This window comes from Ceratotherium simum, chromosome 2 (assembly GCF_057802395.1).
Source record: "Ceratotherium simum simum isolate JZ-2026a chromosome 2, ASM5780239v1, whole genome shotgun sequence".
Classification (NCBI taxonomy): Eukaryota; Metazoa; Chordata; class Mammalia; order Perissodactyla; family Rhinocerotidae; genus Ceratotherium; species Ceratotherium simum.
Genome location: NC_141901.1, coordinates 59,345,906 through 59,371,291, shown reverse-complemented (window position 1 = coordinate 59,371,291; position 25,386 = coordinate 59,345,906). Strand labels below are relative to the sequence as shown.

Sequence of the window (25,386 nt, the reverse complement as noted above, 5' to 3'; positions counted from 1 at the left end):
TCACCATTTGCCAGTGGTCCAAGGCAAATACTCATATATCATACTTGTACTACTTCTACCTCAATTCCTTTATCCAATCAATTCGACCTCCAGAATATATCCACATCTGCCCACTGTCCTGCTCCACTGTCATTATTCAACTCTTGTCCAAACCACCTTCATCCCTCCCATGGACATCTGCAATAGCTTCCTAACTCATCTCTTTTCTGTCCATGCCTCCCTCCAAGCCACACTCACAGAGTAGCCAGTGATCTTTTAAAACAATGTAAATCAGCTCATATCATGTTCTGCTTATAAAGCTACAACACATTCCCATTGTATATAAGAGAATCCACTCGCTATGCTCTAAACACGTTGACCTCCTTCGTATTCCCTAAACATGCAAAGTTATTTCCTATTTAAGGTCCTTTACACAAGCCACTTCGTCACTGAGGAGCTTCCCTTCTCTCCATTACCCTACACCCTGCCAATCCACATAGATCCTTTAAGTTTTGTCTAGATGTCACTTCTTCAAAATGTCCTTCCCTGACTCAACAGGTTAAACAGGCCCTCTTGTCATACCCTTTCACCTGTGCTTCTGCTCCACAAGACTTAGCAAAATCTGTGGTTATTAATGAAGTTATTTGTTTTATGTTTGTTCCTGTCCACCAGATTGTCTATCTCATTCACCATTATACTCTAGCATCTAACACAGGGCCTGACACATGGTAAGCGTTGAATAAATATTAGTTGAATAAAAGAATGAACGAATAATAAGCAAATACAATGAGGTCACAGGTAAGGAACAGATGGTTTCAAATATGACCTACTCCGTACTCTACATACTCCAAAGTCAGCGCACCAAGCTCCCCCTGCACCTGGAGCAGGTGAAAAAGAAGGATGCTGCCATTTTCTCCCAATTCTGTTAGACCTATTCAGCTATTAGGATCATTTCCTAATTTTAAAACTTTTAATTCTGAAATAATTCAGACTTAAGGAAAAGCAGCAAGAATAGTGGAAAGAATTCCCATATGCTTTTTACTCAAATGTTAATATTTTACTATGTTTGCTTTATCAATCTCTGTATTTTTCCTGAACCACTTTAGAATACATTGCAGATATAATGCCCTTTATTTCTCAACAGTTCTGTGTGTACTTCCTAAAAACAAAGGCATTTTCTTCTCTTACACGATCACAGTACAATTATCAAAAGCAAAAAATTAATACTATTAATCTAGAAACTTATTCAAAATTTGTTAATTGTCCCACGCATGTCCTTTACAAAAAAAAAAAAAAAATTATTTTTTGGGTCCAGGATTCAATCCAGGATCACATGCTGCAGGTAGCTGTCATGTCTCTTCTGTCTTCTTTAATCTGAAATAATTTCTTAGTCTTTCTTTGTCTTTCATGACATTGACATTTTTGAAGAGTATAGGCCAATTATTTCTTAGAATGTCCTTCAATTTGGGTTTATCTGATGTTTCCTGATGATTAGATTCGAATAATGCACCCTGTGGGCAGGAATACCACCAAAGTGGTAGTGCGTCCTTAGAGCGTGACATTAGGGAGTCCATGATATCTATTTGTCCCATTATTGGTGATGTAAACTGTGATCACTTGATTAAGGAATTTCCAGTTTTCCTTCCGTAATTAATAAGTTCTTGGGAGAAGACAGTTTGAGATTATGTAAATATAATTACAGCCAACATTTTTTTAAAAATTAGCCAACTCTACTCTATGGTCCAACTAATTTTCCATAAAAAAGAACTTGGGAAAATGTTGAAGGTCTGCTTATGGTCATGGAGTAGCTAATCGTGCATTCTTCCTAGTGTAATTGTCTATTAACACTAGCTTACCTCCTTCTCTCATGTGTACAAAGAAAGAAACCTAGGATGCTATTTTTAACAGAACATAATAAAATACCTAATCTCATTCCTCATTCATCAGATGAGAAAGCTGAGGCCCAGACAGGCTAAGTGACCTGCCTAAGGTCAGGCAGCTACTCAGTAGCAGACCTGAAAATAATTAAGTGCTCACTGTAGAGCAAGAAAGGCAAAAGTCAATTCAGTGCCCTTCAAATATACAAGCCCTACGGGTACACCTGAAGCAATCTAAGACAGGTTTGCTGTGACCATATTTGGAAAGTAATGGGATTCTTACACAGATCCACAGAACAGGGCAGAATATCTTCCATGCAGCCACTGCAGTTTCCAGGGAAGCACTACAGCTCACTGCTATGCCTGAGTTCTCCCTTTGTTCTCTTCTCTTCCTTTCTCTTTTTCTTCTCTCTTGGAAACACTCAAGTCATTCCAAAGGCAAAAATAAAGTCTCAATAGCCCTGGGAAAAAGCCTTGCCAACAATGAGTTCCTATCCTAGAAATGCTATATGCTCCTTGCCTAATACTCTGGACTCCTGTTTAATTCTAATCTATATATATACATATATATATATATTTTTTTGCATTTGCATGAGGTAGTTCTGTCATAATCTTATCATATTTTACAAACTTGAAAAAGAGTTGGTAATCTGCCCAAGACTAGTCTAACCTGGACTAATACAGAAGCAAGCAGCCTCTTCTACAGTGCCCTGGGACTTTCTTTTCCAAGGTGACTATATTATTTAAGAAAAACATAATAATATATAGCAGGTTTCAGGAGTTGGAACTCTAATCTCAACCTCTACCCAGAACACAGGGTGGGCCTAGGCTTTAGCTTGGCTGCTCGCTTCCTCCAAGGCCTTTCACAAGTAATGGAGATGTCAGTGCCCTGTCCAATCCAGTATCCCACAGTACTACTTCTTGGTAAAAGTTATTTTTGGATGATATTTAGCAGCATGCCCAAAGCTATGAACCAGAGGTAAGGATTATAAAGACATCCTGCACCATCCTTCTATGCAGAATATGAAGCATTTCCTCCTTATCACTTCCTGAGAAGCACAGCATGCATAAAAAGAAGCAGTGTTTTAATTAAGGGTTAACCCTTAATCAGGACTTGGCATAAAATAAGCAAGGTATACTTAAAAAATCATAAAAACAAAGATGTAATTGCTATGAGTTAAAATTAGTAATTCAACTCTTAGAAATATAAGAAAATGTTTGCTGTGTTAGAAAAAGAGTTACTAGTAGTAGCAGTAGTAGAATCAGTAGCAGCTGGCTTTTATTGAGTGTTCACCACGTACCAAACTACGTGAAATGCGTTATATATAGCACCTCATTTATCCTCAGAACTATCTTGGTGATCCTCCCATTTTATACAAAGTCAACATAAAGTAAATAAAACATTATGATAGTATCATAAATTTGATGTAAGATTATAATCCTGCTGCATGGTAACAACTAAACAATCTTGGAGTGTAGACCATTGTGCAACTACTGCTGACTGACAGCCTAACTCACTCCCTCACTTCTTTCTGGTCACTTTATGAGTGAGATCTTCCCTGACCACCCTATATACAAATATTAAACTCCCAACCCAGATCTGCCTGAGTCTCCTCATTAAAATATAAGCTCCATAAAGGCAGGGACTTTGTTTTCTCAACGTCTATATCCCAGTACCAAAAACAGTGCCTTGTCTGTGTTAGGAATTTAATGTATATCTGTTGAAGGAATGGATAAATGAATAATTGAGAAACAAAGATTGAATTTTAAATGAACGATTTGCTTTTACTTCTTGATTATAAAAGGGTTCTGTTCTGTAAAAAGACAGAATCTCTTAAAAAGATTGGGTACGGAATGTGTGAACTCATGACTCTATTTAAAATTTTAATTTAAAATTAAATTTAAGTTAATTAAAGTTAATGGTCGGATGTTCACATGGACGTTCAAAATTATTCTGTTGACTATGTTTTTTTTTAAATACAAAAGGCCTGTAATTCCATCCTAGTGACTAAACAAGTTTGAGCATTAAACACCTTGTTAAAGACTAGAGACACATTTTTAGTCGGGCAAGTTCACTCATCGTTGGACAACATTCTCTGAGCACCTACGTGTGCCAAGCACAGAGAAAGTGCCTGGGAGTCACCACATAGTGAAATATGAGGGTTAATGACCTTCCACTGATATGGGACACCTGCTCTCCCTGACTGCCAACCTCTACCACCTTGGCTTTCTAAAACTAAGTGAATAACTCAAACAAACAGGATTTTTAGTATAACTGACAACCTTGGCAACTTTTATTATCTCTTGCTGCTGGGAAGGCAAAGTAAAAGAGAGTTGCAAATTATAGTTTTCTTGTAGGGGAAAAGTCATAACCTTGGCAGACTTTTAAGAAATTTGTAAGAAAATTGTTTGTTAAGGGAAAACTTTCATTTCTGAGTAAGCAAAAATTATGGCCTATATGAGAATCTAAGATAATTGGGTAACACTGAGCTAAAAAATAGAAAGATAAATTTTAATAGGTATTTAAAGTTTCAACATAAAGTGTGCTCTGTCTGCTTTCATTGCACAAGCTTGGTCATTTATCACTGTTGTGAAGAGAACAGCTATTAAGTTATTCAAATAAAAAAAAAAAACCTGTCAGTTGATGTGACAAATTACTTGCATTATTTACTTATACTGAAGTGTATGAAATTTTACTGATGTTGTTAGAGCCCTGAGCATTACTTGTTTCTCTTTCAGTTTCTGCTTTTAGGGAAAAAAAAGTTAAAGTTATATTACACAATGCAAATTCTTTTTCACAAGTACCTCTAGAGATTCCCGTTTTGCTTAAGCTAAAGCTTCTAAGAGTAATAAAATTGAATTCATTTATCCTCCAGAAGAGTTTCATTTTTTAAAAAAAAATGATATTAAAATAAGGGAATGAAATCACAGTTTATTCACAGCATTTTTCATCACAATGATCTCTTTACATGTTATATCTACCTGTGGGAAGATTATATGTCATTAAATGGTGATGACAAAAAAGATTTGGACTTGAACTCACACTCAAACTATAACATGCTCTCGGTTTGTGTGCTGATCTTTTGTCATTAGTTGTGGCACAGTGCACCTGCTGAAAGAAAGTGGTTGACGTCCACTTTCAAATACTGGCATCAGAGGAAATGCTTTAGTCATTTCAAAATTCCGCAAGTAACCACTGAAATAGAATCATAAGCAGACTTGGGATACTAGCCTGGATGGGAGAGCAGTGCACCAGCCTTGCTTAAATACTGTTACTCAAACAGCATTATGACCACAAACGTGGACCAGTTAAAGAGTTTGGCTAATATAAAAGTCAGTAAAAAGTATAAAGCTTATATATTAACATACCTTTACATTTCTGATGGATTTCTGAACACAAACATGATTTTACTGTGGCACAAAGAACGCTATCTACACATGTTCATAAACCTGTTGGTCCATCTGATGCTGCTTAGCTCCAGAAAAATTCCTTGCTAAATGCATTAGCATATTAATTGGTTATATTTCAAAGTCTGGAATGAAGATGTTTAATGTTATTGTGCCTCAAATCCTTAAGTGACAGCAAATCGTATTCTAAATTACAATACTCACAGCTGATGCCTGGTCTATTACCCCTCGGTCCAGGTGAGTGTTCTGGCTCCTTGTATGGAAACTGGAGAGTCGTATCCAAGGTTCTGAACCCTTCTTTAAGAGAATGATGCTTGTAGTACTCCACAAGTTCCTTTAGGAAAAAAGAATCAAAGATTATTTTTGATAAGGATAGGTTTGTTCTCAAATATATGAACTCCTTGACATATAATTATATACAATATAAGAATGATCAATTTAATGCTAAATTTTCCACAAGTATATGGAAGAGTAAGTAAATGCTAATCTCTCCCTGCTGTCCGGATGTACATGACACCCACCTAGTAATTGTCATTGTTACACAGGCCATTTGTAATGTGAGTTACTCCTTATTGTTATTCATGGATAGAGAACATCCTGTTAGTCTTCAGTCAGATGTGATAAATGAAAAGAAACCATACTAAACCTCAATTTCAGAACAGTAATTATTATTCTTATTTATGAAATAGTTGCCTTTCTACACAAAAATAAAGGGAACAGCTGTTTGCTGAATATATAGCAATTTCTAGTTTCCTGCATTTTCTTTCAACATAGCAGAAAAACAAACTTGATTGTAAATGTACTTTTCCATGGTAAACCAAAGTTGATAAACCATAAATGCCACTTGGTATTGTTTCTGGTTTATGATGAAGTGTTAGTGCCCTTCTCATAGCTCTGCATATTGTCTGGTACTTACAGAGGTCAATAATGTGGTGCTTTCCAATTTTTTCTTATGCCTAATTTGCTTTAAATACATCCAAGCCTAATATAATAACCACTCTTCATCTTTCATACTAAAATTTCAGGAAATTTCTTGAGATGTTGGTTTCACAGATCCTACACAAATCTGAATCCCTCTACTTTAAACAGAAATTGAATAATAATTCATAGTAGAAAAAATGCACATCATTATATGAGTACTGTAGATACAATGTTTCTTAGAAATACTTGAAATAAAATAAAAGCAAAATCACTTTTAACCTAATTATTCAGTGCTTCCATTATAGCACTATTGTTTAAAACAAATAGTATAAATGAGCTCATTTCTTCTAAAAATCCTACTGTCATCAACTGAATCCCTTCACTCAGCAGTTATGTTCAAAGTTCCCCAAACAAATCAATTGGGCCAAAAATCACTCGAAAGAAGAAAAAGAGAATCATCAATGATTTATTTATTATTTATGACCAAAGTTGGATGAGTTGTGGAATGCCTTGTGCGGGGAGCTCCAGAGGTCACAGAAGTTATCTTCTTATCATGAAGAAAAGGCTCCTGCCCTCTAGGAGTTCTCACCCTTGAAGAAAAGTGAGGGGTTATGAGAGTTCAAAGGCAAGAGAGAGAACTTCCTTTTGTGAGTCCAGTTAGAAGGAGGAGAGAAGAGTTCACGATGGAGGTAGCTTGGCTTAAATTGAAGAACAGGTAAAATTTCAAAAACCAGGAAAGAGGCAAGTATTACTTTAAGGAGAGCAGACAGGCTGGGAACAGACATAAAGGTGATAAAGTAAGGACCACATTCATAAACTAAAAGGGGCATGGTTTGACTGAAGCATTAGATAAAGCAAATGGAGATTTTTTTCAACTCCCACATCTGTAAAATGGAGATAATAAATCATTTCACAGACTATAGTAAAGAATGTATAAAGTGCCTGGTACAAGTGAATAATCATAACAGCCACCATAATCCCATGTGCTAGGCCTTTTACATAGTTTTTCACAATCTTCACACAAGAAACAAGAGATAGGCCTTGTACCATCAATGCTCAAGTCCCAGTGAGGTGAATCTCACTGTTAACTGTGCAAGGTTGTATAGCTGGCGTCTGTCTCCAAAGTTCGTGCTCATAACTACATCACACTATTAGCAAATAGTACCTGGCAAATGTCAGTACACAAAAAGGGAGGCAGCAAAAGGGAAGGAACACTTGCTAAATCTCCATGATGTACAGGAACTTTGTTTCCTTAGACCTAAAATGCTAGGGTTTTATACACATTACATCTATAACTTAAAAAAATATATATTTCTTCCATCCTGTCTTCCTTCCTTGGGCCCAGATTATGGGGTCCTTGATGAAGCAAAGGAATCCAGAATCTGACCAACTTCAAAAAAAGAAAAGAAAGAGTGAAAGTTTATATCCTCAAAATAGCTTCAATGATCACAGTATGGCATTTGTATTATAGTGATTTTTAACATGGTTTCTAAAGGCAAAGTATGGAATTAAATTCTACTTAGAGACCAATATTACTATTTACCTTTATTTTTTTTGTGTGAGGAAGATTTGCCCTGAGCTAACACCTGTTGCCAATCTTCCTCTTTTATTTTTTGCTTAAGGAAGATTAGCCCTGAGCTAACATCTGTGCCAATCTTCCTCTATTTTATATGTGGGTTGCCGCCTCAGCATGGCTGACGAGTGGTGTAGGTCCACGCCCGGGATCCGAACCTGCAAACCCGGGCCACCAAAGCAGAGTGCGCTGAACCCAACCACTATGTCATGGGGCTGGGCTACTATTTAATTTTTTTAAAAAATAAAAGGAAAAATTTTGTAAGGTCTCTAGAAGAACTGTACACATATATATTTTGTGTTGCTAATGCAAATGATATCAAAGAGTTCTTTTCTTAGTCTTATTATTTAAACTGAGTAAAATATGAAAATAAACCTTAATTATAAACCAGAAACTTGGAACTTCAATGTAATTTTGTTATAAGTAATATGAATTTTATGCATTATGAATTAAAGTTTATGTGAAGTTGGCTAGAAACCATAGAATTATCATACTGAAAAGGACTTGGTGATCATTTAATATCTACCCACCTCCAAATGTTATGGGAGAATAATGACTTTTCCAAGGCCTAAGGTCATGTGGCTTGGTAAGCTGCAAAATACCCTTTTCTCACTTCGCTAAGCATGGAAGGTATTTGAGTTCCATTTTTACAGTCTTATGAGAGTAAATTTTCCTACATGTTTCTAACTGGGTAGAATTAAATAGTGCCACCGTGGATCTTTTCCAATTTATGCGTTGATGCTTTCTGTATTTTAGTCTAATCCACCCTTGCTTTAGCAGTCATTGACCTTCAGGTACTACAAGTAAATAAGAAGACTTTAAACAAAAGAAATCGCTAAGCTTTCCTTATCTCACACTAACACAGCAGTGTCAACAATTCAAGTCTCTCTGAAAAATAATGAGTGAGAGCATCATTCCAATTACCAAGGAAACAGGCAATGGAGATGATTTATAAACAGCATTTGGACATGGATTGTCTGGCATACATGAAAATTAGAACAAAATTAATGCCTTGTAATCTGGATAAAGAAATTCATTTAGAATTTGAATTTAATGACTAAGAAACACAAAGATTTTGATTAGTCAAGCTATTGAGACCCAAGGGAAAAAGGTTAGGTCATAACCCCCTAAGGCTAATCTTCTCTTTGAGAAACTGGCTAATTCAAAACAAGTTCTGGAGTTTGCTTGTGTTTTACATCCTTTCCGAATTAAAATTTAATTCCAAGCCCTAATGAGTTTCATAAGCAGAAGGATATAAGTTTACCACCCGTAATGGGAGGATCCCGAACTATTCTCGAGAAACAACTCAAATCCACAGACCACTCCGTACTTACACTGGGAATTGTGTTACTTGACACCAACATGATAAAAGGTGACTCCTTGAAGTTGTATGATGCAGGTTTAGAGAAGCCCCTACATTGCCAGAGTGAAGGCAAAGACGCCTGTTAACCCTCTATCTCCCTCCAAAGGGGCTGGTGACTGAAGTAGAAGCCATTCCTTCTGACAAGTATCCATGTGGCATTTCCTAGCTTAGGTTCAAAGGACAGCACTATTGTGAGGTTCTTGGTACAAATGGATTTACTAATTTGAAAGCTTTTTTAGAACAGTGGAGTCTTTTTTTGAATTCTGCCAAAACACCGTGATTTCACATAGTCAGGACTCCATATAAATTTGTTCAACAAAGGAACAGAAACAAAGAGGAGGGGCAGCTCCAGAATAGTTCAGCTGTCTCTTCAGCAATTTTTCCACTTATTTACTAAACCGGACAAAAGTATTTTTCTAAGACTGATTTTTCAGCTCCTTGTCTTGCTTTTTATAATTATACCCTTGTGCTAATGTTTTCAGTTTCATTGTAGTTTTGCTATTAACTCTTAATTCCCTCCCTCTAACCCACTGTGTGACAAGTTCCCTTACAAAAGATCCCCAGATGTGGAGGAAAAAACAGATGCACGCATCTCTAGCAATAGCATTTCTGATATTTTACACCTACTATATAAGGGGAGCTTATTTTAGCTCTATGACAAGAATTCCCTTTCCAGAACAACATTGCAGAAATTTTCACCGCTCTCTGATACAAATTATTTGAATTCTGGGTCTCTATTGCTTTTACTATAATCATAGCTTTATATGCAGATAGCAGCTCAAAGATCTATGTCCACTAATCCAGGTCATGCAGTATTTACTGGCTTTTCACATCTAACCTCAGCTGCTGAAGAACGTCCTTGAACCCAGGTGACACAAAGCTGAATTGATCGGCCCTTTCCAGTGACTATTCCTTTCATCCTCTTTGCTTGTCTCCTCTGATGGGAGTTCCTTTTGTTCCTTTTAAAGTGGGCAAGGCTGGCAGTCATCTTCGGCCCCATAGCATTTTTTTTAAGTCTCATACTAACTGTGATACTGTGGAGCAGCCTTATTACCATCCACGGAAGTTCTGCAGGTGAAAGCTAAAGCTGCTGTGTCTTGCAGCGAAGTGGAGGCCCCCCGTGCATGCTTTTATCATGTCTCAGTTAGGGCTGCCATTCATTATTTGTGCATCCACTTGCCACCTCCTTCCTAGGTTTTCATTTTAGGAAGAATCCTCAGGCCCACTTCTCTCTCTGCACAGCCTGCTTGTTCCAACAGAACGTAAGACACCTCCAGCAGGGAGGATGCCTGGATCTTGGTTACCAACTTGAGTTTACATTTTCCAGAACATGATCTTGCTGCCCATCCTTAGCTTTTGAATCAGGATGTCATATTTATGTCCAGAGAGGTTTTCTTAACTTTTCTTTCAACTCAAGATGCCTCAGTTTCTTTAAAACATTAATCCCTGTCTTGAAGCAGTTCTAAATTTTTAGATAAGGCTTTCAAGCTGGCCTTTCCTAAGGTTCTCTTACATTCAGTTTTAACTTTAATGTTAACATCTGCAAAGTGCTTTGAGATGTTTTCCGGAAGGATGCAGGATGTATCTTTTGACTGACGGTTCAATAAATGAGTGGTCCTTCCCAATGTAACTCAAAGTACTTAGCAGAGCGCTACAAATGCATCTTACGTTCCTTATCTAAATTCTTCATTATCTCAAGAAACTCTCTCAAACTTGACAAACAGACTTGAGACTGTTTTTGAGAAATATGAACTTTTTCTTACTGTCAACAATGCATATATCATGACATAAATGCACTATTTATATGATATATACATAATATTGTTATACACTGATAAAATTATTAAGCTGCAATTTTTAAAATTGTAGGAATTAATAAAATAATCTTTGCTCATTTGAAGCAACTTGGTAACAACATACTATTTCAATTTAAATATAAAATTCCCATGAAATATCAGTTGCTGTGTGGTAAAAATGTCACCTTGTTAATCTTCAATTGTTCAAGGTAATGAAGGACAGCCATAGCACAGATAATTTAAAATAGCAGAAAAAACAAAAACTTTTCCATCTAACATTTTATTGCATTTTGTATGAAATGAACCTAAATGTGAGAGGCATTTTACCAATTATAGCTTTTTATGCTATAAATTAAAATACCTTCCTCTGCCTGAACGAAGAGATAGAGGCAGACGCAGAAAGAGGAGAAAAGAGATGCACACTAAAAATTTGCTGTGTGTCATTCAAACACAAGGCAAAACTCACAAAAAATAACTAAAGTTGATTGTATTTGAATTTGTCTATTAGTCTAAGAGTCATACAGAGTGTAGGCTCTAAAATATTATCTAAAACATGCAAACCTAGTTTACACTGAAAAATACGACTAGGGCAATATAAAACAATTGAAGTTCTTAGAATTTTCAGGATGCTGCCGCAAAATTATAGTATGATTCTCTCTGAACAACTTTTCGGTGAGTAAAATTTCCAAAAAACTATAGAATTAAACTGACCTTTCTAATAAGAGAAAAATAAGGACCACAGATGGAAAAGAACTAATCAATGCTTACCATTAAACTTTTAAATTTTCTATTTTCTGCAATGTGAAAAAAGCCATCTCTTGTTAAAATCTTGATGTGCTTTGCTTCATTATTGTACCTGTGGGCAATGAATAACTTATGAATATAAATGTGTTTTTAATCAGTAGAAATCAATAATTACCAGAGGGCATGCCCCAATAACATTATAGGAATTAATTCTGAAGACAAAATATATACCTATGCCAATACACTGGTGACAGCTAATTAACAAAATATATTTACTAGATTGGTTGAAGATATAACCAATATTTGAAGTGAGAAGGGGGGAGTTAGATTTGACCAATAGTTATGCCCAATTTATTTAGTAAATTCAGTTTGAGAGTATAGAAAAACAAAACAAAATCCAGTAATTTATACTCTTAGAATTTACTAGAAACATACACACATCAAGTCACCAAAATACAATGTCATGATAGAAATCTAATTATGCCAATTAGCAGCCTATAACACTTAATACTGCTTTTCTAACAGATATTTTCAAGTATTAATGAACTGTCTGGATAGATGCATTATTTCTGCTGCAATTAGAACATTGGTTTTCAGCTTCAGTGTTATACATGTCAGATGGTCTATGCAATTATGAAAACAGGAAATCTATTTCTATAAAAGTACTTGTCCTACTTACTTAATGCTGATTGCATATTCTCCTGATTCTTTGGTCCTGTGCCTCACAAGGTAAGTACTATTCACTCTATTAATAAGTTCAGTCTCTGCCTGCAATCTTTCCATCGCTCCAGCATACCTGTAAGAAACAACGACACAGAAAATTTGGATAATGTACCTGGAAGAGAACAGAGGCTAAAAATAAGTATCTGTCAGGATTTTAATTTAGCGTCAGATTTGAGCTGTTTTTACTTCTATACTAACTAATTACACAGCTTCAAAAAAAAAATGCAGGAAAAAGTCCTTTAATCCATCCAAATACAAATGCTCTACAAAGCTAACAGTAAAGTGAACAATGCCTAATACACAGTAGGCACCCAGAAAATACTTATCAAATAAATAAATGGGACAAAGAGAGGAGTCAGTAGGTATTGAGGTAGAAAGCGAGTTGCAGTGAGTTTAGAGCCAAGAAGGAAAAAGACTTGTGAGGAGGGATTACCCTGCATAAGACACACACAGATACGTACACACACATGTACACACACACACACACCCCTCTGCAAAACTTCACCTTTTCTATGTACACCATGAAATGAAACCTCCTTTGAGCATCTTTTTCAGAAAACTCCAGTAACAATTTACATTATTTTTTAAAAGTTATTTTTTGGATATAAGATTAATTCCTGTAGTCCATAATTTTCAAAACCAATTTTCCTAAGAAATTAGCAGCCGTGAGTAAAATATATTTTTAAAAGATAGATATTTTTCAAAACCAGAATTCAATTCTTCCTAAACTACGTTGGCCTGAAACATACCCAAATTCCATTAACAATAATAATAAAAGGCCCAAATTCAATGTTAAAACATTCTGTAGTGACCCTTCACATCACATACAGGCTTAGCATTTCCTGGAAAAATATATGCGATTTTGGGGAATAAAAGTTAAAGGCAAAAATTTTATGTTTAGATAGGCTCTCTTTCAAAGCTATTCATGAATTAATATTCCAGAAAATTCTCTGATTCATAAGTAGATTTATGTAACTCAGTGTAAATACTCACCTTTAACCTACACTAAATATTTATTTAAAATATACACAGTAGGCATTCAACAAAAGTTTGTTGCAGGAGGACATGTGAGGTTTCCCCCAAGATAGAAGAGCTAAGGGCATTTTATGCAGATGGTACCTTGGGTTAAAAGCGCAGTTATAATAACCCATGAACTATGAGTACCTAGTATGGTCTGACTCACACCTTCCTCTTCAATTTTATCTCTTATAATCCCCTTCTTCACCAGTCTCCAGTGTTCTTTCAGGTCCAGGAATTCACCAAGCTCCTTTTGATCTTAGAGTCTTCTCATAGACTGTATTCTTGTTTGGAAAACACTCTCTATCAACACACATTCCTTCTCATTATTCAGGTTTAGAGAGAGGTCTTTTCTGATCATCCTCTCTAAAGAATGTCATCCTGCATCTTGCACTCTCCAATCCATTATTCTCATTACAGTATCCCTATTTTCCTTCATGGTGCTTATCATAATTAGTATAGTATATGCATTTTTATCAAAGTAACATATAAATATAGTTTTAAAAAGTCAACTTTTTAAATAGTTATAATACTATATTTTATTTTATATTTTATATAATACTATATTTATTTTAAATATATTATAATACTATAATAATTATAATGAAAAAGTAGCATTACCCCATCTTCTACCCCAAGTCCCATTTCAAGTATTTTATCTCTGTTTTTCTCATTTCTACTTGTATATTTATAAATAACATGATTAAAATACAAGAACTCAATTTATCAATTTTAGATGTCAGAAAGGAAAATAATTTTTTCTCCACTTATGCTCATTCATTTACAGTGCCGCTCCTCACTCTTCTTTCTATAACCCCTACAAAGTCAAGCCATCGTCTGGCCCAGTTTTGTCATATTGTCACGTTCAAAGAACACTTGACATCCAAAAAATAATTCGTCAAGTTTTTGTTTGCTCAGCCTTCTTTGTCTCTATCACAAATTCTTTCCAAATTCTCCAAGAGAACTATAAACTCCTCAGTAATACATTTTTCAACACCAGGAACTGTACCTGTTCATTTTCTTCTATGGAGACATTTATTTCTCCTGAGCCCTCTACCTTCTTGGTCCAATCAATACTCCTTGCCCTCTAAGCCTGCTGAATTACTGTCGTCCTGGGATGTCCTTTTGCTCCCAATTCCTGGATTCTATGTCTCCCTCTTTCTTGATTTACTAGCTCATCCATCAGCTTCCTACAAATGGATACATGGGATATAATACTCAGAAGGCCTCACATCTATGAAAGTATTTTTATTTTACTTAATAATACTTAATTTAGAACTTCGATGGGTATAGAATTCTAGGCGAGAAATTATTTTACCTCTCGAATTTGAAGGTATTGCTCCATTGTCTTCTAACTTCCAATTCAATGTCATTCTGAGTTCTGATTCTATGTAGGTGATCTATTTTTTTTCCTCCCCGGAAACTTTCAGATTCTTTCTGTATTCCCTATATTGCAAATTTCGTGATAATGTGCCTTTTGGTTATGTGTTGTACTTTTTAGTTCAACATTGTCCTGGGCTCTCAGTAGCACCTCTGATTTAGAGCCACATATCCTTCAGTTCTAAGAAATTTTTGTATTTTTTTTTTGATAATTGCTGCTCTCAGTTTTCTCTTTCTGGAGTTCTTACTAGTTGAATGCTGAATTTCTTGTGTTGATTGTCTGATTTCCCTATCTTTTCTCCCATATTATCTATCTCTTTGATTTCTGGAAGATTTGCTCAACTTTATTTTCTAACTCCTCTATTCAATACTTAATCTGGAAGAGCTCTTTCTTGTTTTCTGATTGTTCCTTTTATAAAACATCCAGCTCACTTCCATGGATGTATTATCATCCCTTAATTTTGAGAATATAAATTAAAGGCTTTAAAAAAAATCTTTCTTCTGCTCATTCTAATGTCTGTATTTTCTTCAAGTTTTTTTCCCATTTATTTTATTTGTTCTCTAGTTCAAGGCTTTTCTCAAATGTCTAGTTACTCTTTGTTGCCTGTTCATATTTAAGAAGAAGGCATTCAAGAATTGACTGGAAGCTCCATGTGTGTGGGCACCAAGGTAGGCCCTTGGGTAGAAACCTGATCATTTGGCAAGAACCTGACAGTGGGGCTGGATAACACCCAAATGTTAGGATTTTAGGTTTTTTACTCTGAGTCTATTCAGTTTCTTTAGAGAAAAGTGTTCCAAATTCCTGTCTAGATGCAAGGAGAGGGTAGTCTGTGTGTGTGACACCCAGCTGCCACAGTATTGGAATTGAGCTATACGAAGGAACTGGAGATCACTGTCCTTTAGTATAGAGACTTTTCTTAATTTGACTCCTCTGTTTTCAGTGTGGCATTTCCCCAGTCTCTTCTGGGCCTGGTCTTTCCAAGTCTAGGCTCTATATGGCTCAATTTTTCCACATAATATACTTCTAATTCCAAAGTCTGCTAAGGTAGGAAAAAGTAAGTTGCCTGACTACTTGGAGGACGGGGGAGGGACCTCAGCATCCATCTCCTGTTCTTCATACAGATTTTCAGACAGTTCCCCAGTTTTCAGCCCCTTGCCTCATCCCTGCCTTCCTAACACCCCAAAATCTAGATTGCTGAAGATAATCATCTTGATTTTTTGTTTTATTTCATGGCCTATATAAGAGACAAAGTTTACCTAGTGGGAACCACTTGTTCTTAAATGTGGAAATAATGAAGAGATAATACAGGTGGAGATATCCAACTTCTCAATGACTTGAGACCCACATGTCATCATTCAGCGTAATTTTCTCTAAACAGTTTAGTATTTCTAAACTGAAGGTTCCATTTTGTGGTACAGTCGACCATTTTGTTCCCTGGCAGAAGGCATTTCACATGAAACTGCCCCCTTAGTGTGAATAAACTGTTTAAGTTACTCAAGGGGAAAAAAAGGTAATTTTAAAATTCTACTATGAAATGTCTTTATTTCTTCCTATTTTCAAGACTTTTCCCTCATCATAACACCTTGATTTTTTATCGTTAGGAACAATACTATTCTAACTGCTCATATTTTCAATAGAATTTTACATATTGGCAAGGGTGCATTTTATAACAAAGAATTTAAAAGCTAATCTCCCGTGCCCTGAATGGTTCCCAGGTACCTTATCAGTTTATTTCATAAAATCCATGTAGTCTGTGGCATTAGTATTTACCTCCAAAATCATTACCCTTATAACTATTATGCCCAGTTACATGAAAAATGGTAAAAGAAAAGAGAAGGAAACTAATCATCACATTCTCATGATTCTAGCAGTTCTTGATGTTTTCCAGTGGGATTATCCATGCTATCAGCACTATTCTCCAAATTTAGCTCCTGTCAGGATTATGATTTTTAATTCCACGGAAACTAAGATTTCAAATTTGTCCTGAAGCAGGTAAAAATGTAGCAAAGATTCTATTACAAACCTCCTACAATTTCTTCAGCAAGCTCAGTGCTGAAGCCCAGGGAGAGACGTGAGACAGCAGATAGTGCCTACGGATGGCAGATGTGACTGCGGAGGGAGAGCGCGGGGGCTGATGGGGAGAGGAATCCCATACTTTGGACAATGTATTCCTTTAGTAACCTGGCATTTTCCATGCTTTGGTTATGTATCAGAAAATAATCAGGATATTTAAAAAATATCAGACAACTCAAGTGTTATCTATACTTGCAAACTGATAGTACTATATACTCTCAGGATATGTATATAAATGAGATATTGTAATATCTAATTTGTATGCATATACTTCAATATTAAGGAAACGAAAATAGATGAAGTCATTCTAAGAGGAGCCAAACATAAAATTCAGGGAAACAAATATAAATGAGTAAATATGCCCACGTTTTGTACTTTGACAGGCAGTATGGCAACGTACAGACGGCATAACTTGGAATCCCGGCTCTACCACATTCTAGTTGCATGGCCTTAACCTTTGTTTGCTCATCTATAAAAATAATAATAATAACAACCTTCCTTATAGAGATGTTGGAAAAACAAAATGAAATAGAATGTGTAAAATACTAAACACATGGTAAGTAGTCAGTATATATTAGTTATTATCATATGATTATCAAAACTATTCTGGATTCTAAATAGATTTTTTCTTGTTGAAGATATCACTGTCCCCTTAAATTCATCATGTCTAAAAAATAATAATCACTATCCACTTTGCTTGTTTCCATTAATGATAATGCTAGATAATACAAGTGGTAAGTGAGCCCCATATAAACATTAGATATAGATATATCTTGCTCCTCCTATAATACATGTTGTAAATTGTATTTTTAGGATCTACTGTCCTTTCTGGGCTAATTTTTAGTTTCAGACAATGGAATCATATTTATTTTTTTCTCTGCTTCATGAAATGTACTTTTCTAAAATAAGAGATACATATTTGCCTATGTCTCATTTCTTTCTGTGACTGTTATAAGCCTTGAATTTACAGTCAAGTGAACATGTATGCACACGTGCGCGCACACACACACACAACACTCTGATAAAGATATGGAAAGGTCAGCAACATATAAATTCATTATGTTCTTTTGTTGCCTCCGAAAACACCTTTATCCAGGACAAATGGAAATGGAATATGGTTTACTACCCCCACGTTTAAGGTGTCCTCGAGCTAAGGGTATGGTATTTCAACTTAGCTACATAAACATTTTTAATACTTACCAGGGTTGGCAAGAATAATCTACTGGTTTGGGCACCTAGGATATAAAAAGGCAAAAATAGATTAAGTTTACTTAAGGGAAGCATTTAGAAATCAATCATTAATTCAGTTCGGCTGACTCAGCTCTATAAAACCGTAAGTAGCACGGTCCTGGAACTATCCATTGGCAATTTTATACAGAGTGAATCATAGTATATGTCAGATAAGTAGAAAATAACTCATTTCACTTTAATTCATTCTTTCTTTCATTCATTTTACTGCCACTGTACCTCCAAGGGGAGAGATAACAGGAAAAATATGAATTAGAAACTTTTGGTATTTATTATCAAGGCACTTTAATCCCATCATACAAAATTAAAATGAAAATGTTAAGAAAACCAAATAGCACTCTGCCTTCCCAGACAGCGGGAAAACTGGCAAAATAAACAACATATACTAGATACAGACTCTTATTTTGTAACACAAATTCTAAACTCTGATTTTGAAAGTCTACCAACTAGAAAACCTTTTATTCATGAAAAAGTCATGGGAAATACTCATTTTTTCCTTTTCTCCTATGGAGCTTTGCAAAAGAGGAAAACATTGCATTTTCTATGCAAATAAAGAAAGAAAATTTCTAGTTGCTGATTGCAACTAGAAAAGGAACAAAGCCAAAGAAGGTATACTAATAATCATAAAATAACAAATAAAATACACACTTGTAAAGGGGGACAAAGTTTATAAATTCCTAAGAAAAGACTGGGCGTACAGTTTGTCTTGTGTTCAGAAATTTTTCATGAATCATCTGAGACTTTGATGTACACATTCCATGGTCGTCCTGGGCCTTTTTATATTCGGTGATTAAAAATAGTTACCCGCATTTGTAACAGAGGTCTGATCAACGTGAATATGTCTCTAGTTACGTCGGTTTTCAAAATAGGCTGTTACTATTTTGACCTTCCAGGTTAAGAGTTACATATAAAAAAGTTCTTTCTGGTCAGAACATCTCTAAAATTATTAATATTTAAATATTTTTACCCTATGGATCACATTTTTAATTTCACCACCACGTAAAATCCTGATACATAGCAAATAACACTGAAAGTAAATTATACCCATGCAAATCCTGCAAATATTTTCTTATACCATTTGTTTTCACAAATAGAAATCAATTTCAACAGTTTCCTTTTTGATGATAATACATATATGGCCTCTAAAATCTGATGGGAAAAATATCTCCTCCTTCCCTCTTTGTATTCTTTAAGTGTATTTTTATTCCTAAACCAATCTCTCTCCCTGGAGAACAAAAAAAAAAAGAGAGAGAGATAGGAGGGACAAGGGTGAAGAACTTCAATATATTCTGGCTGTGGATTCCCTTGGCTGGGAAAAGGCTGGTGATCCACAAAAATGAAGGGTGACATAAAATTCTAGAGCAAAACAGATATGTGAGGCTGTCCCATCTTGATGTATTCTTCTGGATCTTTTTCTCTCTTTGGTGGGCGTATTCTGATGTGTGAAGAGACAGGACTATCTTCTCAGCTATAATCCCCATAACCAGAGTGGGATCCTGTCCTTTTCCATTTGCCATGGGGCCTCCCATTTCTTTTATGTGTACTTTGGGCCTTTGTCTGGACAGATATTTCATATACAAGACTATAGATAATTTTCTTCTGCATACTCTCTCATCTTTGAGCATATTCTCCTCTTTGACCATTTTTCCCTAATGCCTTTTTCTGTCTTCATCATAGACAGTTTACATTGTTAAACTTTGGCTATAGACACATAGTTTTAAAAAATATGTTACTGGGGGGCTGGCCCCGTGGCCTAGTGGTTTAGTTTGGCATGCTCTGCTTCTGCGGCCCAGGTTTGGTTCCCAGGCACGGACCTACACCACTCGTCGGCAGCCATGCTGCGATGGCAACCCACATGAAAAATAGAGGGAGATTGCCACAGATGTTAGCTCAGGGCAAATCTTCCTCAGCAAAAGAAAAAATTTACCGGGAATAAGCATGCATGTAAAATAATATATAAAAAGATATATGCTTCTCCCTGAAGTACATCTTATAAAAGTTAGATGGGATAGTTAGAAGTGAATTTTTTGTGTTTGTTTGACTAGAAATGTCATTATTTCATTCTCATTGAGGAAAGACAGATTTCTAAGTTGACAGTAATTTTCTTTCAAAACTTTGGGCATATTATTCTTATTGCTCCAATATTGTTTCAGATATTGAAGTTTCACATTCTAGAATCTCCATTTTTTTATAGTTGCTATTTCTCTGCTATCTATGTATTCATTATGAACATATTTTCCTTTATATCCTTGAGCATAGTTATTATAGCTACTTTTAAAATCCTTTCCTGCTAATTCCATCATCTGGGACATCTCAGGGTCATTCTCCTTTGATTACCTTTTCTATTGAGTATGGTTCACGTTTTCCTGCTTCTTTGTATATTGAGTAATTTTAGATAGTATCTTGGACAATTTGAATGATATGCTGTAGAGGCATTGGGTTCTGTTATTTTCCTACAAAGAGTGTGGCTTTTCTTAAACCAGGCAGTTAACTTGGTTGAACTCCAACTGCAAACTCTGTCTCCCTTAGGTGAGAAGCAGCTGAATTCTCAGTTGAGTTCTTTTAGCCTAACCTGAGCTGCTTGGAGACTGCACCACTCAGCCAGAGACTGGGGCAGAATTTAAACACAGAATTTGAGGTTTTCTCCCCCTCTGACTCTTTCCTTTCTAAGATTTCCTACCTCCAATCCAGAGAGAATTTGTATTTGCATTGGGGGCACAATCAATATGGAATCATTTAAAATTATATCTCTAGTTTAGAATTATTTAGGTCACGGAGCTGGTATGAATTCCACCTCCATGCCTGGGTGACTCTGGATCTAAGGTTAGGAATTCTTAGGAGATACTGCTTTCTTTATTCCTTCCAACACAAAGCCAAGACCAAGACAGGCATATCTTCTTCTATGAGTCGTTCTTCTTTTTGTTCATGCACTTGTTCACTCTCTGTAGATTTACAGAGAGATAACCAAGCTTGCCCTGTGCCATAGGCTCCACTCTGTCTCCAGTCACCATACTGCCAGAAATGAAATTGTCTCATTTATGTTCCTCCTGTGTTTTCCTCAGTTCTAGGTTCCTACCTGCGTACCTCAGAACTTTTGAGGAGACTGGCACAGCATATGCAGAAGAATACTTTTTAAGTTCAGAATGGAGTGCTCAGCACTCCCCAGGGACACCTGATAAACAATATGTCCCAGGGTCAAAAAAGATACCATCTTCCCAAACTCCCTCAATCTATCCTCCCCTCCTATCTCCCCTCCTTTCACTTATCTTCACCTAACTTGCCCTAAAACCAACAAATGAATATATAATTCCATTCAATAGTAGAATTTTAATAGCTATTTATTAACTTTAAGTTATAAAAACAATCATACTTAGTTGGTAGTCCTACCCATAATTAGGTATTCCTCTACAACTCTTTATCAGCTTAAAATTCTGAACATTTTTTTTCCTTCTAGTAATCTACTGGGTCACAAAATACCATTCAATATGATCCTATGAGCTGATTTAATTAGTATCTACCAATGTTAATTACCTACATTCAGCCAGGGACTTTGGTTTGCTTAATATTATTATTATTATTAATATTATTATTATTATTTTTGGCGGGGAGCAAAATTGGTCCTGGGCTAATATCTGTGCCCATCTTCCTCAACTTTATATGGGATGCTGCCACAGCGTGGCTTGACAAGCAGTGTGATGGTCCACGCCTGGGATCTGAACCTGCGAACCCCGGGCCACCGAAGCAGAAACCGCAAACGTAACTGCTATGCCACTGGGCTGGCCCCAACATTCTTGATTTGATGTATTAAGGTTCCTAAACATCTTAATGGTAGAATGCATAATCTCCTGCCACCTGCCTACATATAAATATCACTGCTTTAGGTATAGGAAGCCTGAATCTTGTTCATACAAATAACAGAAAAGTAGCTAAACAACCCTTTTCGCTTGTCTAATTAAATAAGAGTGGTATGAAACTTCAATGTTTTTTTAAGATTATAACATAAGATTAAAAAAATGTGACATCAGATCACAGAACCAACAGAAGCGCAAATGCTTTTTGATTCTCTTTGCTTTTGAAATTAATTAAGCTTGAATGAGTGGAGTTAATTACTCTACAGACTACATTCTGAAATCAAGTATGGACTGAAATATAGTAACAAGATAGTTTAAGGAGGGTTTTTTTTTTTTTTTGTCCCCAAATCATCAACTCCACTAAATTTCATTTACTTGGTGATAAGAACTTAAAAGTTTTTTAGGAAAATCCACCCTAAACACCAAATTATGATGACAAAATAATGTCCTCCTAAACAGAAATTTATAAATTTCATAAAGCACCAGAGAGTATATTTTATGTTATATTCATCCATAACAATATCTGAGTAAATATTCATTGTCCTGTGTCTACCTAATATATTTGACGTTTTCAGAAAATGCCATTATAACATTAAATAAATAGTAATGACAAACTAGAGCACCGAAAACTGTGTTTACAGATTTGATTGAGAAATCTGAACTTGCATGCTTTCTGGCATGCTTTCAAACACACTAGTATCTTTTTGTAACCCAGAGTGACTGGGAATAGATTAGACCTTATCATTCTCACCTCAGTGGGAAAAGGAATATTTGTACAATGCATCTAATCTGTAGCTTGGTTTATTCCTTCTAAAACTCTGCAGAAAATTTAATTTTGTAAATTCTACTAAGTTAAATTTGCCTCTTGCATATATTCCCTTAACATTTTAAAGTATTTTCTGACAATAGAATCACAATGATTTTTGAATTTTAATAATATAAGCCAGAACATTCAAATATGAAATAATATGATCCCTCCAGAAAATAACAAAATTAATGAGCAACCAGACCAGTATCCTTTGTACATTCTCGCACAATTAATTACAGCATCAAAAACAAAACAAAACAAGAAAGAAGTAAAAGACTGGTACTTACACATGGGCAAGGCTTAACAGTATCACTTGGAAAAAATCCAACCTCCCCAGATGCTAAATTTCTACCCTAAATTAGGAAAAAAAGAAAAATGCCCGTGTTGAGAACAAATTTACCACAAATGATAATCCCATAATGTTTTGTACATAGTGTGGTTACTCAGGATCCTCAGACTGACTTACACATTGTATCCAGTCCTAGGTATTACCTTACTAAGGCTCAGGAAGGGAAGGATAAGCAGACAGGTGTTAAAATTGTTTAACTTTCATGTGGTTTCAGATCATGGTAATAAAATAAAAATTCAAGTTCGACTTTCCAATCTACCATTCAATTTTGCTAACTTTACATCCCTCAACCAACAGCACTTTCTTTCAATCTTATATTCATTAACACAAGTAGATCCCTTTGGTTTTGTGCAGGCTCATAATTAATTAGGAATTTGATTTAAATGGTTGCTATTGTTGTCTCTAACAGAACTCATGAAAACGTTCTTTCAACAAGACAAGAGACATTTCAAGACATGTGGAAATGGAAAACATAGTATGATAAGATGTTTTAGATGATTTTCAGATTTAGAAGAAAGGAACAGGATACTGATCAAGAGAAGAGGACAGTTAAGATGTTGGAGGAAAGATTATAACTCGAAATGGCATTGTAAATGATAAAAGAGAAAAGAAATTAACAGCATAAGGAAAACCTAAGCACAAAATGGCCAAAAAACAGTTAAGAATTCGTTCTTGGAGACCCTTGGTCAAATTCCTCTTTAAAAAAAAATCTCATGACACTAACCCTACAATTGTTTCCCTTTTCCAGAAAGACAAACTATACTCAAAACATACTGCAACAATCAGAACATATAATTAAAAAGTTCTTGGGAGATTACTTCTCCTTGTCTGGAAATTGGGCTTATTTTTATTTGTTATTTAACAACTGCTTGCTTCTCAGTACCTCAGATGAGTAAACAGCATTATGATGGATGTTACATGCTCTATTATTTTTGACGAAGAAAAGTAACAAAAAATGATCAGAAAACATCTCCCTCTTGAAGCAGTATCCCTTTGCGCCCATAGAGCTAGGCTATGAGTTTGGAGAGAAAATTTTAAAAAGCAGGAATCCAAAATTAAAGAAAAGGATGAAGAGGAAGAAAAAGAAAAAAAGGGGGGAGGTGGAAAAACCAGAGGGGATGTAGAGCAGAAGGGAGGGAAGGGTCTGAGGTAGGAAAATGGGGGATTAGGACAGAGAGGGAGATCAATTAGGTAATCAAGCAAAGAGAAGGCATTCATTTTGGCAAGGTTCTAAAATTGTACTGCACTTGCTTATCAGGGAAAAAGTAAGTGAACAAGCGGAATATTCATTCATTTATTCAACAAATACAGTATCTAATATTAATTTGGTTGCACGCTGAAGAGAATGCAAACATTCATAAAATGGTTCCTGGTTTCCTCCATGTTTTCAGAGCAAAGATATGTATAAACATAACCATAATCATGTGTTTATTTCTATAAGGTTGAAAGGGCTAAATACTGTTAGAGAGGTACAGAGGAGAGGCTATGAGAATTAGAAAGATAGATCGAGTATTTGGGGGTTTGCCTGAAAGCTACATGGACGAGGGGCTCTTGAATGTAAAATGTGCAGGGTTTAAACAAACAAAGATGGAAAGGGAGGAAAACATTTTGAAAGCAAAATAGAGCATGAGAAAAGCACAGGGTAGGAAATTATAGGATGTGCGTGGGAAACGCAAATAGTTCCCTTTCACTGGAGTCTAATAATGCCTAATACTTACTGAACCATGACTGCATGCTAGACACTGCTTTGAGCGTTTCATTTAGTCCTTACAATGATCCTTTGTAGTAGGCCGAATTACTATCCCCATTTTACAGGTGAGGAAAATGAGACACAAAGTTAAGTGATTTGCCCATGATCACAGAGCTAGCAAGTGACAGAACCAGAATTCAAATTCGGATGTTCTAACTGCAGACCTCTGCACCACCTCTCTCTACAAGCACAAGACTCATAAAGGGAGGCAGTGGGAAACAAAGCCAAAAAGTGGCAAGGAGTCAGTCTGACTATAATATCTGAATTTATCATTGGCGATGGGGTTTCAGTAAAGGGGTTATGTATTAGAATAATTAACCTGGAATCAATGTGCGAGCAGGGTAGACAAGCACGACTTTGTAGGTGAGAATATCATTAGAGAGCATGGTAAGGAAGGTCTCACGGTAAAGGAAGAGGGACTGGAGGAGGGAACAGGTGCTAGAGACATTATTTAACTCCAGTGTTGGTGACTTGCCTGTGGCTTAGATTTAGGAAGAGAAGACTATGGGAGCTAGACTGGGAGAA

General features: G+C 35.8%; 1 protein-coding gene across 1 annotated transcript in view; it reads right to left on the bottom strand.

The window, feature by feature from the left end:
* VAV3 (vav guanine nucleotide exchange factor 3) overlaps positions 1–25,386 on the bottom strand; it is a 352,634-nt gene that overhangs the window by 17,900 nt on the left and 309,348 nt on the right. Inside the window, exons 21-25 of the mRNA XM_004420752.3 lie at positions 23,050–23,115; positions 18,056–18,090; positions 12,341–12,457; positions 11,686–11,773; positions 5,469–5,598 (exon numbers count right to left, since the gene is read on the bottom strand). Of these exons, the coding sequence (XP_004420809.1) occupies positions 5,469–5,598; positions 11,686–11,773; positions 12,341–12,457; positions 18,056–18,090; positions 23,050–23,115 (436 nt within the window). The remainder of the gene's footprint in view (positions 1–5,468; positions 5,599–11,685; positions 11,774–12,340; positions 12,458–18,055; positions 18,091–23,049; positions 23,116–25,386) is intronic.